This window comes from Crotalus tigris, unplaced genomic scaffold (assembly GCF_016545835.1).
Source record: "Crotalus tigris isolate CLP2741 ecotype Arizona unplaced genomic scaffold, ASM1654583v1 scf7180000024369.3102671, whole genome shotgun sequence".
In the NCBI taxonomy this organism is placed as follows: domain Eukaryota; kingdom Metazoa; phylum Chordata; class Lepidosauria; order Squamata; family Viperidae; genus Crotalus; species Crotalus tigris.
Genome location: NW_024100539.1, coordinates 1,754,618 through 1,770,320, shown reverse-complemented (window position 1 = coordinate 1,770,320; position 15,703 = coordinate 1,754,618). Strand labels below are relative to the sequence as shown.

Genomic DNA, 15,703 nt, shown 5'->3' with positions numbered 1-15,703 from the left:
TAACAAGCAAAGTCAACAGGGAAGCCAGATTGTTAACAACTTTTACCAGTAACTTAACAACTACAGTGTTTCATGTAACAGCTGTGGCAAGAAAGGTTGTACAATGGGACAAAATTCACTTAACAAATATCTCATTTAGAACAGAAATATTGGACTCAACTGTGGTGGTAAGTCGAGGACCACCTGTATATCCCCATTGCCACTGCCCTCTAAATTTGTAGAGATTTCTAGGTCCGCTGAAGAATTATAGCTAGCAAATTTAGAATTGAGGGCTTGGTTAGTTCAGCAATACTCTGCAGGAAAAAGACGCAGCAGAGGGCTAACTACCTAGTACCTAGGGCAGGGTAAACTCGTTCTTCCAAAGCCTCCTTTTTATAGAGCTACTGCATATTAGGAGGAACTCCCGTCCTTCAAAGCCGAGACGCCAGTCCATTTTCAGCTTTATTTAGCCACAAGTCCACTCCCGATTTGCACGAGCCTAAACTCTGGCCGACCGCTATCTGAAAAGTGTACACGGGGCGCGCGTGTGTATGTGTGTGAGGGGATGGTGGTGAGGTGAGGTGGGCGTAGCCTGCTCCCACATCATCCTCAGGACCAGGTGTGCAGCCGAGCAGTATTTGTGCAAGACCTTCAGGGCGGGAGGGGGCAACGTAGCTGGCGAGGGGACACGGCCTCTTCCCCTCGGAGGAGCTCAAGGGAGGCGCGCAGAGAGGCTCGGGCGCAGGGCCGACCGGGCGACATTTCCGCCTCAGCAGCCGATCCGGGAGGGGGGCAAGGGAGGGCGCCCGAGAGAAGCAGAGGTCTCGCTCGCCTCTGGTTGCCGGCTGGGAGTGCGCACGCAGCCGCCTCGGCTCCTTCCTTCTCTCTCTCTCTCCCTCCCTCCCTCCGGCTCGCTCTACCGTCCCCCTCCCGTCCGCCTGCCTGCCTGCTCGCTCGCTCGCTCTCCCTCCCTTCCTCCTCTTCTCCCCCCCCCACGTTCCCCGCTCTCGCGTTGGTTGCCGGGATCGCTGGCCGCTTTGGTTAATGTCCGCCATGTTTGCCATGGCGCAGGGAGCGGATCGAGCGACCCCGGCGCGGATCTAGGGCTGCGGGCGGCTCTTCGAAGGAGCTGTTCCGGGGCGGCGGGGCTCTCCATGGTGTGTCGGGCCGGGGTCGGGAGCGGCTGGGAGGCGGCGGTGAGGCCGTAGTGAGGGTCCCCCTCGCCCCCCCACCTCCCCCAGCCCGGCCCCGGGGTGTTATTGTGAGGGGGAGACAATGAGCAAACTCTCCTTCCGAGCCCGGGCGCTAGACGCCGCCAAACCGCTGCCTATCTACCGCGGCAAGGACATGCCCGATCTCAATGACTGCGTCTCCATCAACCGTGCCGTGCCGCAGATGCCCACGGGCATGGAAAAGGAAGAGGAATCGGTAAGGGAGCCGCGCAGGGGGGGCCCACCATTGTTTATCAGACGTCCCCCTCCCCTCACGGGAAATAGGCCATCGGCATTCACTAAGCGCCTCTACGCACGCTTCCCGCCGCAGCGGCCCACGTTCCCGATGGGGCCTACGTAAAGAGCGCAGCGTAAACTCTCCTCCGTCGCCGTAAGCGGGGCCTTGCTCCGCCATCTTCTTGCTTGCCCAGGACTCGCGAAGTGTTTTGATTAGCAGGAGGGGGGGGGAGAGGGGGAGGCCTTACGCTGGCGTAACTGGAGGGAAGCGCAAAAGGCGTCCCTGAATGGAAGAGTGTGCGCGCCGGCCGCTATTGCCGGAACTTGTCTTGTGAGCTGTTACAGGAGCTTGTCTTTCGCCGCGGTCGGTTTTCGATTTTGAGCCGTGGCTCTGCGACTTGGACTGGAGGGCTGCTAGAGGTCCTAATTGTCCATTGAAGGAGGGTCCTTGTTTGAAGGCATCAATTCTTCATAAGACAGACTTTGCCCTTTTTTTTCCGGTTCGCTTTGAAGCTGGCGGCTCCTTTAGCAGCCAGTGGGGGTAGCTCTTCGACTGCGTAAAGTGGCAATCGTACGTTTGGGGAAAGCGAGCAAAGTCTTGAGCCCGTTACATTTTAATGAAATAACGCTGTGCCCTTTTGTCTTGGGGCTTAAGCATTTTTTAATTTTTTATTTTTTTAGTCTGACATCTTATGCTTTTCCAAGCCATGCTTTAGGGAAATGGGCTTAAGCTGTCAGTTGCTTTGGCTAATGTACAGGTCAGGCTATGCAAAGTAAACATTTTGAATTTCTATATAACCTTACGTCTGTCTGTTAACTAACATGTCTGGGGTGTTTTATTTTCACTCGTGAGACAAGCGTTCTAATGCAATTCTTTGCTTAGGCATCCGGAAATCTTTATGTATGCTTACAGGGGGGTAAATTTAGCTATGATTAGTTTTGCACAGACCTGTACGTTTCAGTGAGAAATACTTTAAAGGCCAATATGTGTCCATAGAATTATAACTTGAGATCAGTTAACAGGGGACTAGCTTGTCTGATGTCACTAACAAATGGGAATGAATATTTTCCTTTAAGCCTTGGAAATATCTTTCTTCAAGGTATTTGTAATTTGCTGCAAATACATGGTACTAATCTATGTCACATTTTATCCTATTATGAATTTAATTTTAAAGCTGTATGTGTCATTTTTCCATGGACTGTTGTGCAATGTTTGTATTTAAGTATCTCTAAAGAAAATAAATGTTTTCTGTCCTCTTGCTTGGGTGAACAGTGCGTTCTTTGCCCTAAAAACTGGACTTTATATATTCTGACATTTTATTTTTTGCTTACTATGCACAAATTGCTCGTAACATGGCGATGTTTGCATACACAATTCATAGTAAATGTCCTTAGGAATTTCTTCAATGAAAAGATATCTCCGCCTCATTGCCAGCCCACATTGTATTTGATTGGATTTTCAGAGGTTGGGGTTGTCAACATCAACAAAGGCTGCACTTCTTTGTGATTGGCTTTCTCATTAGCCTTTTAAAATAGACAGCTTTGTAGCCCTTGATTGGTAGCTTGTAGTTATATCCTAAGTGTTCTCTTTTTTTATTATGAATTTTAAAGTGGTGCTTTAATGTTGCTAATTCATTACTAGCTTTTTGTTAAAATATGTTTGTAAAGCAAACTGTAATATTTACACTTTTTGTTGATTTTGTTTTTCACTGTACAGATTAGTTGAAAACAAAATAACACTCAAATGTAAAATTATTAATTTGCAAAAAGTGGAATTGTCTAAATAGCTAGTTTAAATTTGTGTTAAAGATATCTTAAACTAGATATAAAATGTGATCTATGAATGTAATTTTAATAAGGCAATTTAAATAAAATTGCCATAATGTATGCTAACATTTTTTGCTGTTTTGAAATGCATACAAACTAATAAATGCATACAAGGATGTTTTCATCACAATCCATTAATTTTACTGGAAAGTACTAAGAAGTATTCCCAAAGTGTGTGGCATTTATTCTGAAGTACCCAAAGTATCTGGCATTTATTCTGAAGTATTTTAGCGTATTTTTGTTTTAAATACTCTATGAATTTATTAAGCAGATTATATAAAGTAAGTAAATACTGAATCACTCATGTTTATTCTCATTGAAAGTTTCTCCAGACATGACTACTGAGTTCTATCCACTGTTCTGCCTATTCTACTGTGAGTAGTTGTCAGGAAAAAAAAAATCAACAGGATCAGATGGCAAATTACCAGAGAAAAAGTCTACTCTGCTGGGCTATAGATTTCAGTGGGTGGTTGTCCAAATAGATTTTGAGAAAATCAAACCTTATGTTTTAGTCATAATGGCTTATATATTCCTTCTGCTATCAAAGCGATCTGCCTCTCAGTACCAGTTTGTAGGAAATAACTGCTCAGTTATTAACAGCTTTCATGTCCTACTTCTGGAGTTTCCAAGGGTGTCCAAGTGAGTCTTGTGGAGAACCAAATGCATGATTGCATGAGTGGTACCTTCTTCAGCAGGGTGATTCTTAAAACGCACCTGATCCTCTGTAAATAGCTCTCCATCAATGAAAATCACAAGCAAGACAAACTGGTATCATTTGGCAGACTTCATTTCTGGCTTGCAGGTTAATCCAGGTAACAGTATGATAGCAAATGAAGGGATTTTTTTTTTAAAAAAAATCTATACTTAGTTGTATTATATTCTCATTGAGTTGTTTTGTCTTTTTGTTTTTTTGAGAAAAATACATGGTGTATCTTATGTACAGTATACTCATAGGCCTGACAGGGAGAATATGAAACAGGATTATTATGAAGTAACTGGGAATGTGGCATTGAATTTAATGAAGGTTAGTTCATAAATTAGAATATTTTATTTAGCCAGGATGAATAGATGATTCTCCCTGTTTCCTGCTTTTAAACCTTCACAAACTCAGAAAACCATCTGATTTATAGAGTCTAGATGTGTTTCAGAAGGAGAACTCCCCCCCCTTTTTTTTTAAAAAAAAAAGCTATAATAGGAAAGGAGGGGAATACTGGATTCAGTAACCAACACCTGCTTTCAATTCAAAGTGACCTTGATCTGTTACAGTAGTTTGGTTAATTGCCCATAGCATCTTGCAAATTGAAGATCCTTAGTTTTATGACTCATTCTACTTTGTTGTTCGGTCTTACTGTGAGTACTTGTATAAACATAACAGTATTTTGTGAGCTGCGTTAGTTAGATGATCTAGTTTACTGATGGACTGATTTTATGGAAAACAAAAATCAAATAATAATTTGACTCTGACATTTCCAGAGCTTCATTGCTTTTAGGAGGGCCATACATTTTTAAAATAATTCCTTTTGTACAAGTATCATTCAATTATCTGCCCAAAATTTAACACAGACCTTCCCCAGTATAGAAACTGTATGTTGGCAAATTTGATGTGCTCAAAATAACAAAACTACAGGTATTGTTAGTTTTTATATGAATAAAACTTAAAAAGTGCAGCCTTTTCTAATGAAAAGCTTCACATCCTTTAAAAAAATTATTTGTATTTTTTTCCCTTGCTAGACAATAAGGAAAACTTTTTTTTTGGCAAATCCAGACACAGCTATGGGTTGTACTCCCAATTAAATTTAAATAGGATCTACATAACCCCAAACTACTACAATCATTTTTTTGTTTTCTATAATATTTTAATTGTATTTTAAGGTTCTGGTTTAACATTTTTTTAAATGAACTTTTCAGTTGTTCACTATAAATGAATTCTATAGCTGGCTATATTTAGACAGGGGAAGGTTATTTTTCAGATGTATTAATCTAATGTACTATTTTATTGATTAACCTGACTGTACAGGTGGGTCATGTTAAGCAGTCATTTGAAATTATGACAGTATTGAACAAGAGGACTTACAACTGTTTCTTTGTAATTGTGACCATCACAGCATCCCCATGATCACTAAATTCTGATTTGGACACTTGACAGTTGGCTCACAATTACAATGACCACAGTGTTCCTCAGTCACATGATCACCATTTGTGGTCTTCTCTGCCTGCTTTCAAACAAGTAAAGTCAATGGGGAAGCTGGCTGGAGATTGCAAATGGTGATCATGTGTCTGCAAAATGCTGCAATCATATGGGTTTCATCTAAGAATGACAGCAGGGATTGCTGCAACTGTTGCTGTAAGAATGCAGTAATATGATACCACATTTTACAACTGTCACTTAGTGATGGAATTTTTGATCCCAATTACGATTGTTAAATGAGATTATTGTATTTTTTATCAAAAGATGGTACATTGCCAACCCATTTTCTCAAAAATTTTAAAAGTACATACATTCCTATTAATACGTTCAGAAGTTGCCATATATTTTAGTAATCTATTCTGCTGGTGAAAATCAATAGTCAAGAGTCACATATTTTGTAACCAAAGATTATTTGGTTAGAAAGTTATATAGTTAACTGTTTCAAGTTACAACAGGCATTTAAAAAGTTACTTATGACCTATCTTCAAAGTTATGACTCCCCCCCCCATATGATCTCATTGCTGGCATTTGGCAACCAACTCGCATTTACAACCAGTTGCAGCATCCCACTGTCACATAACTGCAGTTTGCATTTTTTTTGCTCATTTCTGGCAAAAACTCTAATTTGATGGAATGTGAGTTGCTTAACCACATGATTCACTTAATGATCACAATGGCTTGCTTTACTACCATCATAAAAACAGTCATAAAATTGTGTCCAGTCAGTGGTGCCTCACAACAAAAATGTTGGTTTCAATTGTTGTCATAAATTAAGGACTATATGAATGCACCAATTGTAGTTATTCAGCACATTGTGATTTAATATATGTAAATTTAGTCAATAAAGTGTAATTTTTAAATTCAGTTTCCCATTGCATTATAAATTCATCCATTGGATATAAATTCATTGAATATGTTACAGTTCGAAAGACAGAATGGAAAAGGCAGCAGCGATAGCACTTAGACCTATATACCACTTCACAGTGCTTTACAGTCCTCTCTAAGCAGTTTACAGAATCAGCCTATTGCCCCCAACAATCTGGGTCCTCGTTTTACTGACCTCAGAAGGATGGAAGGCTGAATCAACCTTGAGCGCCATCAGGATCAAACTCCTGGCAGTCGACAGTTTTAGCCTGCAATACTACATTCTAACCATTGCGCCACCATGGCTCCGAAATGAAACCTTTAAATATATTAAGGGTGTGAATAAGGTTCTAGAAGGCTATATTTTCAGTGTTGAGCAAAAATCAAGAACATGGGGGCATAACCTCAAACTAACAGGAGAGAAGTTCAAAAGTAATGTTAGAAAATATTACTTCACAGAAAGTATTGGAAGATTGGAACGAACTTCCAATGCAGGTAGTGGGACATTCATTAGTAATTGAGTTTAAACATATTTGGGATAAACACATATCTAACATCCAACAAAAATTAATAAAAAATAAAAATATAAAAATGAAAGAAAACAATAAAATAATAAATAAATTTAACCCCTCTCCCCTAAGGTTAGACTTGATGGATCACTGGGTCTTTTTCTGCCATTAGTTTTCTATATTTCTGTTTCTATTTAGCTCAAAGGACTGTTGTGAGCAAAATTACTGGGATAATATAAATTAGTAAGGATGAATGCCATAAATAAATAAATAAATAAAAATATAAAGTGGAATAGTAAATTTGTAGTATTGCTTGCAATTTAAGATAACAGAACCAAAATACTGCTCTTGACTAGCCCAATAATTTGATATTGTAAGAGTTTTGGGAGGAAAATAAGAGTGTCTCTGCTTATATTGATACAATTAGAAGATTAGACAAGCTGGTTTATTAACTTAGCAAATGTGTTTATATACATTCATTCATTGGGCTCTTAAAATATAGAAGAGATTACATGTCATATAGGAAAATAATTATTGTAGAGTTTCAGATCAATTGCTGAACCCCTATATAGCCAGTCAGCCAGATCCCAATCATGAATTCCTTTCAGTTGAGAACTGACCTGATAGAAGAGCTGAAGATCCATGGCTCTCATTATTCCATCCTTAATTACTTCCTAGCTGTCCAAAATGGATTATGATGATAAGGAAAGGAAGGCTAGCTATTTGGCCCCAGGCACATATAGAAATAAAGCTTTTCTAATTTCAGTATCTCTTAAAAGCATTCAGGGAGCCATCATAAAATATTCAATTGTCCCCTTTCTTCCATTGTTTGTTTTAACCAGAATAATGTGTTATGTGTGTACTACAGCTAATCTTAACTGGAATTGGAGCTCCATATTAAACACTAGTTTAAGATTAAAGATACCTGATAGGATTAGCTAAGCCAGCAAAAAGTATACACTTTGAATTTAATTTTTAGTTTCTGTTTTAGCTAAATTAAATGGGTTAAACTAAAAGTGTCCCATAAAATTAATAATCCAGCCAATCACACTTGAACCAATGTGCTATACCAGTTTAGCCTATACCAGTGGTGGTGAACCTATGGCACGGGTGCCAGAGGCGGCACTCAGAGTCCTCTCTGTGGGCACGTGCACTATCGTCCCAGTCCTAGGCCTTCAGCTGGGTTTTATAAAATCTTTTCGCTTTAGGTCTCCTCCGCTGTGTGCAAAAAAAAAAAAAAAAAAAGTTCAATCAGTCAATTTCAACCTCGCGGGAAAAAAAAAGACCTTGCAAAGTTGGAATTGATTGATTGAACTTTTTAGTCCCACCCAGTCTGCCATTACCACTGCAGCCATGCCCACCCAATGGGCAATTGACCACACCCACCCGGCACATGACGATGCATAAGTGGGTTTTGGATTGCAGTTTGGGCACTCAGTCTCAAAAAGGTTTGCCATCACTGGCCTATACAGTATCTTGCTGATTCAGAAAACAGGATCAAGAAAGGTGGATATTGCAGGCACTATGTATTATATGAACCCTAGACAAAATAAAAAAGTTACATTTGATCTGGCTTAGACACCACCATGTAATTTCCAATAGAACATTATGTGAGTAAGCCATTACTTTGACTATCTGCAACATTTACAATATACAATTTTGCTAATATATGACATCTGCCAATCTGTCTGTATTATGTCAGAGGTTACTTCTTTTACATGAATGGTATATTATGGAAAATTTTGGTGCATCTAATGTAACCTAAGTCAACATTCCACTGGAAATGTAGTTCCAATGATTTAATTCAGTTATTTCGGTGGATTGGGTTAAAAGAAAAAGCCAATACTCTACATAGAAGCATTCCCTATACAATTTCTGTAAAAAAATAATACTGTTAAATCTTAAAGTAATTAGTCAAATGTATGTGCCTATTTTCACAGAAGTGTCACTGAATATGGTGGAACCTATTCCTACAATAATTTGCAGATGATTAAAGATTTGTCTATTAAAAATAAGGACAGCTGAAAATTGTAATACAATACAATTGCAATTTGATATTATTAGGATCTGCTGCAAATTGTTAAATGTCAGCATACTTTTTGGATACATTGATTGTAGTACCATCAAATATGGCATGTAGAAATGAAGCAACTCCAGAAGTCTAAAGTCTGTCATTTTAATTTTAGAAGGATTCTTTTGTCTTAAATTCTGGTAAAAAGTATTTGAGAGGAAGAAAGTTTTGACAAACCAAGTGTATTAAAAGTAGATATAAATGAAAGTACACCCCCTCAAAACATGTTGAGGAATAAATTGCTGAAGTTAAGAAATTTGGAAGGAGAGGGCTGGATGAATGTTCCCTATAAATTTCAGTTCTCATCCAGGCTCTATTTAAAATTTTAAATATACTGTAGATGCATATTCATAGCCACAGTCCCTATTTTTACATATTGCTAATAATTCTTTACAACCAAATGCTTGGTGTATAATATTAGTATATTAACTCTTCTGTGAGAAACTCAGTTTGTGTTGACTTGGTTGGGAACATCTAAATTGATAATATCCTTGAGGTAAATACATAGAAAATCAAACCTTGGAGATGAAGGGTGTGAGAGAACAGCTGTATCTTATAAAGCTGTTTGATAATGGGAAACTTCCATCAGTGGAACAAGAATTGGCAAAAATTATTAATTTGTCCTATAGTATATCTTCTGATTGATTTAAAGAAGATTTGGGCAATGTAAAAACGAGAGAAATATATGAAAATTATCTCCCTTGTTCTAGTGAAAGAAGTACTTATTGCGTTAAAATACTTTGATAGCAAATATATCATTGAATAGAGCTAATGTGATTTACGCTGCAAAGGAAAGTTGGACTAGAAGACCTTCAAGGGCTCTTCCATCCCTGTTCATTTTTCATTGTAAAAATTAGATTCCTCTGGAAGATTGCTGTATGATTCCTACGTGTGTGTGTGTGTGTGTGTAATACACATTATGTCATAACATGTTCATTTTGTAGATACAGTGGTACCATCCTCCTTTGTCCCTACCTCCTTTTTCTAACAAATATATCAGGATGTTTTGAGATATACATTACCCATCCACCCTTTTAAAAACAAACATGAAATGTTGTGCACAACACATTATATACTTTTCTTTGGCAATTGTACCCACAAACTGCCCCCTCAAAATGAAAAAAAAAAATAGTCACACAAATATATTTTATAGGCTTTTCTTGCTTACATTAGATGAGCTTATTCTAATACTTTAAAGACATCTGCTGTAGTAACTTACATAAGCAAATATTATGATTTTTCCTCACCAAACTCCTTCATATCAGTTTTGAAATGTGATTTAAAATTGTGGCAGAATTCTAGTATCATTTTGAGGAATATTATTATTTATTTGCCACCTATCTTGCCAGGGGGCTACTCTAGGTGTCTCACACCCATAAAAAAATGAAGAAATAAAAAGGAAGTTTAAACAAAGTGAAAACAAAATAGAACAATAAAATATGAACTATATTCTTTTATATATGAATGTTGAGTCCTAAATCAGCATTGCAATTTACAGGGAACTTTTAACAAAAATGTATCATTTAGATTGTAGATATATGCATATAGATATATTTATGCCATATATAGGTATTTGAAATGTTGTATTAATATTCTCTATGAAAAATAACGCTTGGGAAGAGAGAATGAAATATAGACATACCAGCTAGGGTAGGTAATGTATGGAAAACACCATTCCTGTAAGAATGAAGTGAGCAACTTTTTTGTAGTAGGAGCTATACTTTAAAAAAAAATAGAAACGTCCTATAAGAGTTGCAATGGCAGTAATGTCACTGAATGGCCATAAGCAGAATGTTCAGTGTTGGGGTGTAAGTAATCTATCTGCTTTGCCCTTTAATACTTCAAAAAAGAGCCCCAAACTTAGATCTTGTAGTTGGCATGAGCATCCACAGAAGGGAGGCAGAAGAGAATAAATAATGAAATCTGTTGCAATACAAATTCCCTTTTGTATGTATATTCCAGTCATTCTTCCTATATTCTTTTAATTTATTCCTTTATCTGCTGGTGGTAAAAACGTAATTACTTGGTGAAGCAAATTCTAATTGCTGACAATATACCTGGTTGTTTTCATTTTTTTAAAAAAAACCCATGTGTACTTGCTACTTTACCTTTCAGAAATGTCTTAGTGACTTAGCAACTTAAAGCAAAAACTGTTATTGTTTAGTCATAGTTATTTCCTTTATGTTCCTTACCATATTTTATTGTTAGATTAATTATATGTAAGTGACAAGAATCACAGTATACATAAAAAAGTGTGCCTTGAATAGTATCTGAAGCTCTGGTTGGCTGCAAGTCCAATGGTGTAGTTAGAAAACCTTCCCCTGAGAGTTGAGAGGATCCCCTGATACTGGTTGTGTCTGAAGTTAGAATTGATACAAATCATAATAATTGTCTGCACTTTTGGTGATTTTCCCCTTTAACACCTGTGCAACAGCAGATTTTTTGGAGAGGAAGAAAGACTAAGATATTTCCTGCTAACCATAACCACTTTTAATATCCCCATATGTATATTTTTATAAATATTTTATTAGATTTTATAGGGTAGGGAAAGGATAGGGTAAATAAGGATATGGGGAAGGGTGGGAATATCCCCATATTAATGGTTTGTTATACCAGGGCTTTTCAACCGGTGGTACTAGTGGTACGCGACCACCTGGCTGGTGGTACGCGGTGTCGCCTTCCCACTGCGGCGTCGGCTTCCTCCCCCCCTCCCCAGTTCACCTGCTTGTTCAAATTGAAAACATGCTGCTTGGCGACGGCCGGCAGGAACCCTACTGAGGGCGCGCGAAGAGCGCAGGCGCAGAGTGAAGCCCCGCCTTCCCCAGGGACTCATGTAGGATCCGTGTCGCCCTTCCCCCCTTCTTACTTCAGAAGCAAGTGCGAGCCTGAAGGGGACAGAGCCATCCACTTGCAGGTAGGTGTTTGAGACTGCTCGCATCGCGGCCCTGAGCGCCAACCTCACAACTGCCCCCTCCTTTCCCCCTTCTCTCTCTCTCGCGGCCTCACTCTTCCATTTTTTCCCTCTCCCCCCCTCCCGTGAGCTTGCGATACCCCTAATGGCCCTCACGTTGCCTCCGGGGGCTCGAGTCTTTCCCCCCTCTCCTCTTCCTGAGGTGCCCGGCTTTACAGAGGGGAAAGCAAAGCGGCCAGACGGCACGCACCCTCCCGGAGGACTTATCCCACAGCAGCAGGTGGGAGTCGAGGCCCACATTTGTCTTGCTGATGCTGATCAGAATGGCGACTCGGGGGCTGGCTGTGGGTGGAGGGGGCTGCTCCCTTCCTCCAGGCTCACTGAGCTCAGCTCTCCACTCCCCACTCCCGATACTGATCGAAGTGGCCACAATGGTGCTGCACACTCAGTGTGCTGCACATTCAGTAGCCACCCCTCAAGTGCCACCCCCTGCCCGGCACTCATTGACCACTACATGCCTGTCGGGTGCAGTGCGGTCTCATCAGGCCGCGGCGGCGGCTTGAGGCGATCGGCGCCTCGTTTGCTCAGGCCAGCTGCCCGTGATAGACATCTGATGGTGACTTGGGGGACAGCCGTGGGTGGGGGTGGCTGCTCCCTTGCTCCGGGCTCGCTGAGCTCTGATCCCGATCAAACATTCCAACGCCCACTCGCTGGGAAACCGATCCGGGCACTGCAGCAGAAGCCGCAAGCTGTGGGAGATCCCTGCCGCCAGAGCCGGCTACAACGGAACACTAGCCAGCTGCTTCAACCGGGCATCAGCGGCCTCCTCGGGATGTCCTACCCATTGGTGATATTGCTGTGCCACATTCCATGACGCCAGGGAATCCCCACCGGAGCCTGCCACAATGGAGTGCCGGCCAGCTGCTCTAACCAGGCGCCAGCGGGCCTTCCTAGGGTGCACCGGAGTCCCGCACGCCACCCAGTAAGCTGCCGTCAGCTATTCTTCCTGTGTGGTGTTTATGGCGTCCGGCTGCATCGGCGTCCGGCTGCGTGTGCCCCCTCCCTCATAGGAATGTCGAGCCCACGGGGCTTGACAGCCACAATGGTGCCGCACACTCAGTAGCCACCTCTCAAGCATGACCCCCCCGTCCGGCACTCACTGGCCATTATGTGCTGCCTGTCGGGCACAGTGCGGTCTCATCGGGCTGCGGCGGCGGCTCGAGGCGATCGCTGGCTCAGCTCAGACCAGCCGCCCGATTGGTTGGCTCCCTCATTGTGTTCCTCCCCCACAGAAAGGGCATGGCTCTTCATGCAGGCTTGCCCCCTCGCGGGGCTCTTGATTGGCTCTGCGCCCCACCCCCTGAGAAGTGTGGCTAGGAAGTCCCTTTCCCGGGGAGCCGTGCAAACTTGGCACTACCATAGGCCCTGCTGGCTGGGAAGGTGCACCGGAGTCCCGGCTGCTGGTAAGGCGATTGGCTCGCTCCTCTCCCATCGCCCACTCTGCCTGGCTTGAGCGTGGCTGGAGCAGCATTGGTACTTCCAATGGCCGCTTCAAGGTCACACGTGCAGCCCTCGGCTACTCCCCTTCCCTCCGTACTTCCAAATCGATCTCCGATCGGAGAGAGAGAAGGAGGGAGGGAGGGACAGAAAGAGAGAGGGAGAGAAAGAGGGAGAAAGAGAAAGAGGAAGGGATAGAGGGAGAGAAAGAGGGAGGGAGAGAGAGAAAGAGGGAGAGAAATAGAGAGGGAGAGAGAGAGAAAGAGAAAGAGAGAGGGAGAGAGAAAGAAAGAGGGAGAGAGAGAGATTAAATTAGTAACATGGTTTATAAAAGACACTGCAAAACTAAGGTCAAAGATCCAGAATTTTTGGCATCATTCTACACCTGTTTTTTTATGTGGGGTTTACTATGCCTTTATAAAGATTATAAGGAATGCTTCAAGAAGCATGTTGGTGCAAGTAAAGCACTCTTCCTTAAAATGTTGAGGCAAGCAAAGCATCCCTTTGTCAGAAGGTTCAGTGCAGTTGCTTCAGGGTTCCTGGGTTTACCTGCATTTATGTGCAAGCACAGACAACACTTTTGTCAGATTTGCTGACCAAGTAAAACAGATGTGCATACTCACGCGGGTGGAGTTGACCTGGGAAAACTGTCAAACTTTCTTCATTGACTGAAAAACGAATACAGTTGTTCATTCATAATATTTTGCTTTCTAATTACCCTTTTCACTGTTCTTGCACAGGTTTAGAATTTACAAGTTAACACACTTTTTTCATTTTATTTCTGTGTTGCATTTCACAGAATTTGTCATTTTCCTGAAGTATAAATGCTACCTTTAGTTGCTACCGGGAACTATAAAAACAGTACTTTTACTTTACTTTGGTGTTGGTCTTTGCATATTAGTGGATTTAAATATACTTGTTTTGCATTGAAGAACTGAACTACACTATGAGATATTATTGAAAAGTGAAGATTAGGTAGCAGGAATAAAATGGCCGAAAAGGATAGATGTTTATGGTAAAGGGGAACAAAATTTAAAAGGACATAAGACAGAGTTTAGTAAAATTATGGAAACTTGTGAGAAAAATAAGTTCAAACATTTCACTGCTACCCTCTCATTTAAATGTTTTTTATCCTAGAGATAATTTTACAAATGCAGACGTGGTCCACTCAGATCCCATAAATATACAGCAAGAATTACCTGGCAGAGCCCAAAATATACCTAGACATTGTTGGAAGAATAAAAACTGGGCTCAAAAAAGAGGAAGAACTTCTAGAAAAATGAATTGAAATGCTCATACAGAATCAAGACCACCTATTGGGGTTTGTGTTTGTGTACACTGTTACCTAGATGTCTTATGAAGACAGAACAAATAAAAAAATGTATGATAAAATGGATACAAAAGTTCAAAGAAACAGTCACAATAAACAGTGGGAAAAACTATGCAACAAATCTATAAAATTCAAGAGAAAACTGGTATAAAAGCTCTAACCCTAACCCTTCAATAATTGCCAAAATAAACAAATCACATAATAACAGATGCAGGAAATGTCATGACACAGAAAGAAGATTTTACCATAAGTGATTGACATGTCAAAAAAACTCAAAAGTACTGGAAAGAAGCACTAGACAGATATTAGAATTGCAAATGAAACCTCTTTTGTTTTATCTAGGTCTAATTCCAAGCTATCCTAATTCCAAGATTTATCAACAATCCCCTAAACACCCCCCCCCCACACACAATTTATTAAAATGCATGTTCATGGCCGCAAGGATAAATCTAACAAACACAACACTAGTAATGTTACTGATGGAATTTAAATTTGGAGAATGTGTAGTAATGATAAAATTATCCACATATATTCATCACAAGCTTGATCAAATTTAAGCGAGAATGGCTTCCATACATATTATTTAGCATGCAGCAAGACAGATTTAAGCATTTAGGAGAAAAAGAATTGACGTGAAATTAGACATGAAAAAATTTAAATGTTTATAAATATTAAATATCAGTTGGAACAAAATAAAGGGAAAGTTAGAAATCAAACCTATATCTTGTAGTAGTTTTTCTTCTCCCCTCTTTTTTTATAGCATATTTAACAAAATAGCACTCAACTCAGAGATTGAAAAAAGTTCTCTAAAATCCTTTTCCTTATGTTAAAAATAACTTTTTGGGTTATTTTGGACATAACTTCTTTGTTCATTTATTGATATATTTTTTCATCAATTATTTTTGTTTGCCTTTTTTTAGATTAAAAAAAGAGAAACAGAACTGCAAAAAGCTATTTCTATTATTCTCTAGTTAACCCTTCCTATGTAGAAGCTGACTTTTTACAATAGAAAGTTTTCTCTTCAGGAGAGTCTAGAATTCATAAGCTTATTTCCCTAGGAATTATTCTGTACTTAATAG

General features: G+C 40.4%; 1 protein-coding gene across 2 annotated transcripts in view; it reads left to right on the top strand.

The window, feature by feature from the left end:
* Positions 1-996: 996 nt before the first annotated feature.
* EPC2 (enhancer of polycomb homolog 2) overlaps positions 997-15,703 on the top strand; it is a 64,222-nt gene continuing 49,515 nt past the window's right edge. The window contains exon 1 of one of the 2 annotated variants that reach the window (XM_039327908.1): positions 997-1,407. In XM_039327908.1, the coding sequence (XP_039183842.1) occupies positions 1,255-1,407 (153 nt within the window). In that variant the 5' untranslated portion in view covers positions 997-1,254. Of the gene's footprint in view, positions 1,408-10,473; positions 11,801-15,703 lie in introns of those variants that run through there. The other variant, XM_039327907.1, reaches the window with a different exon arrangement.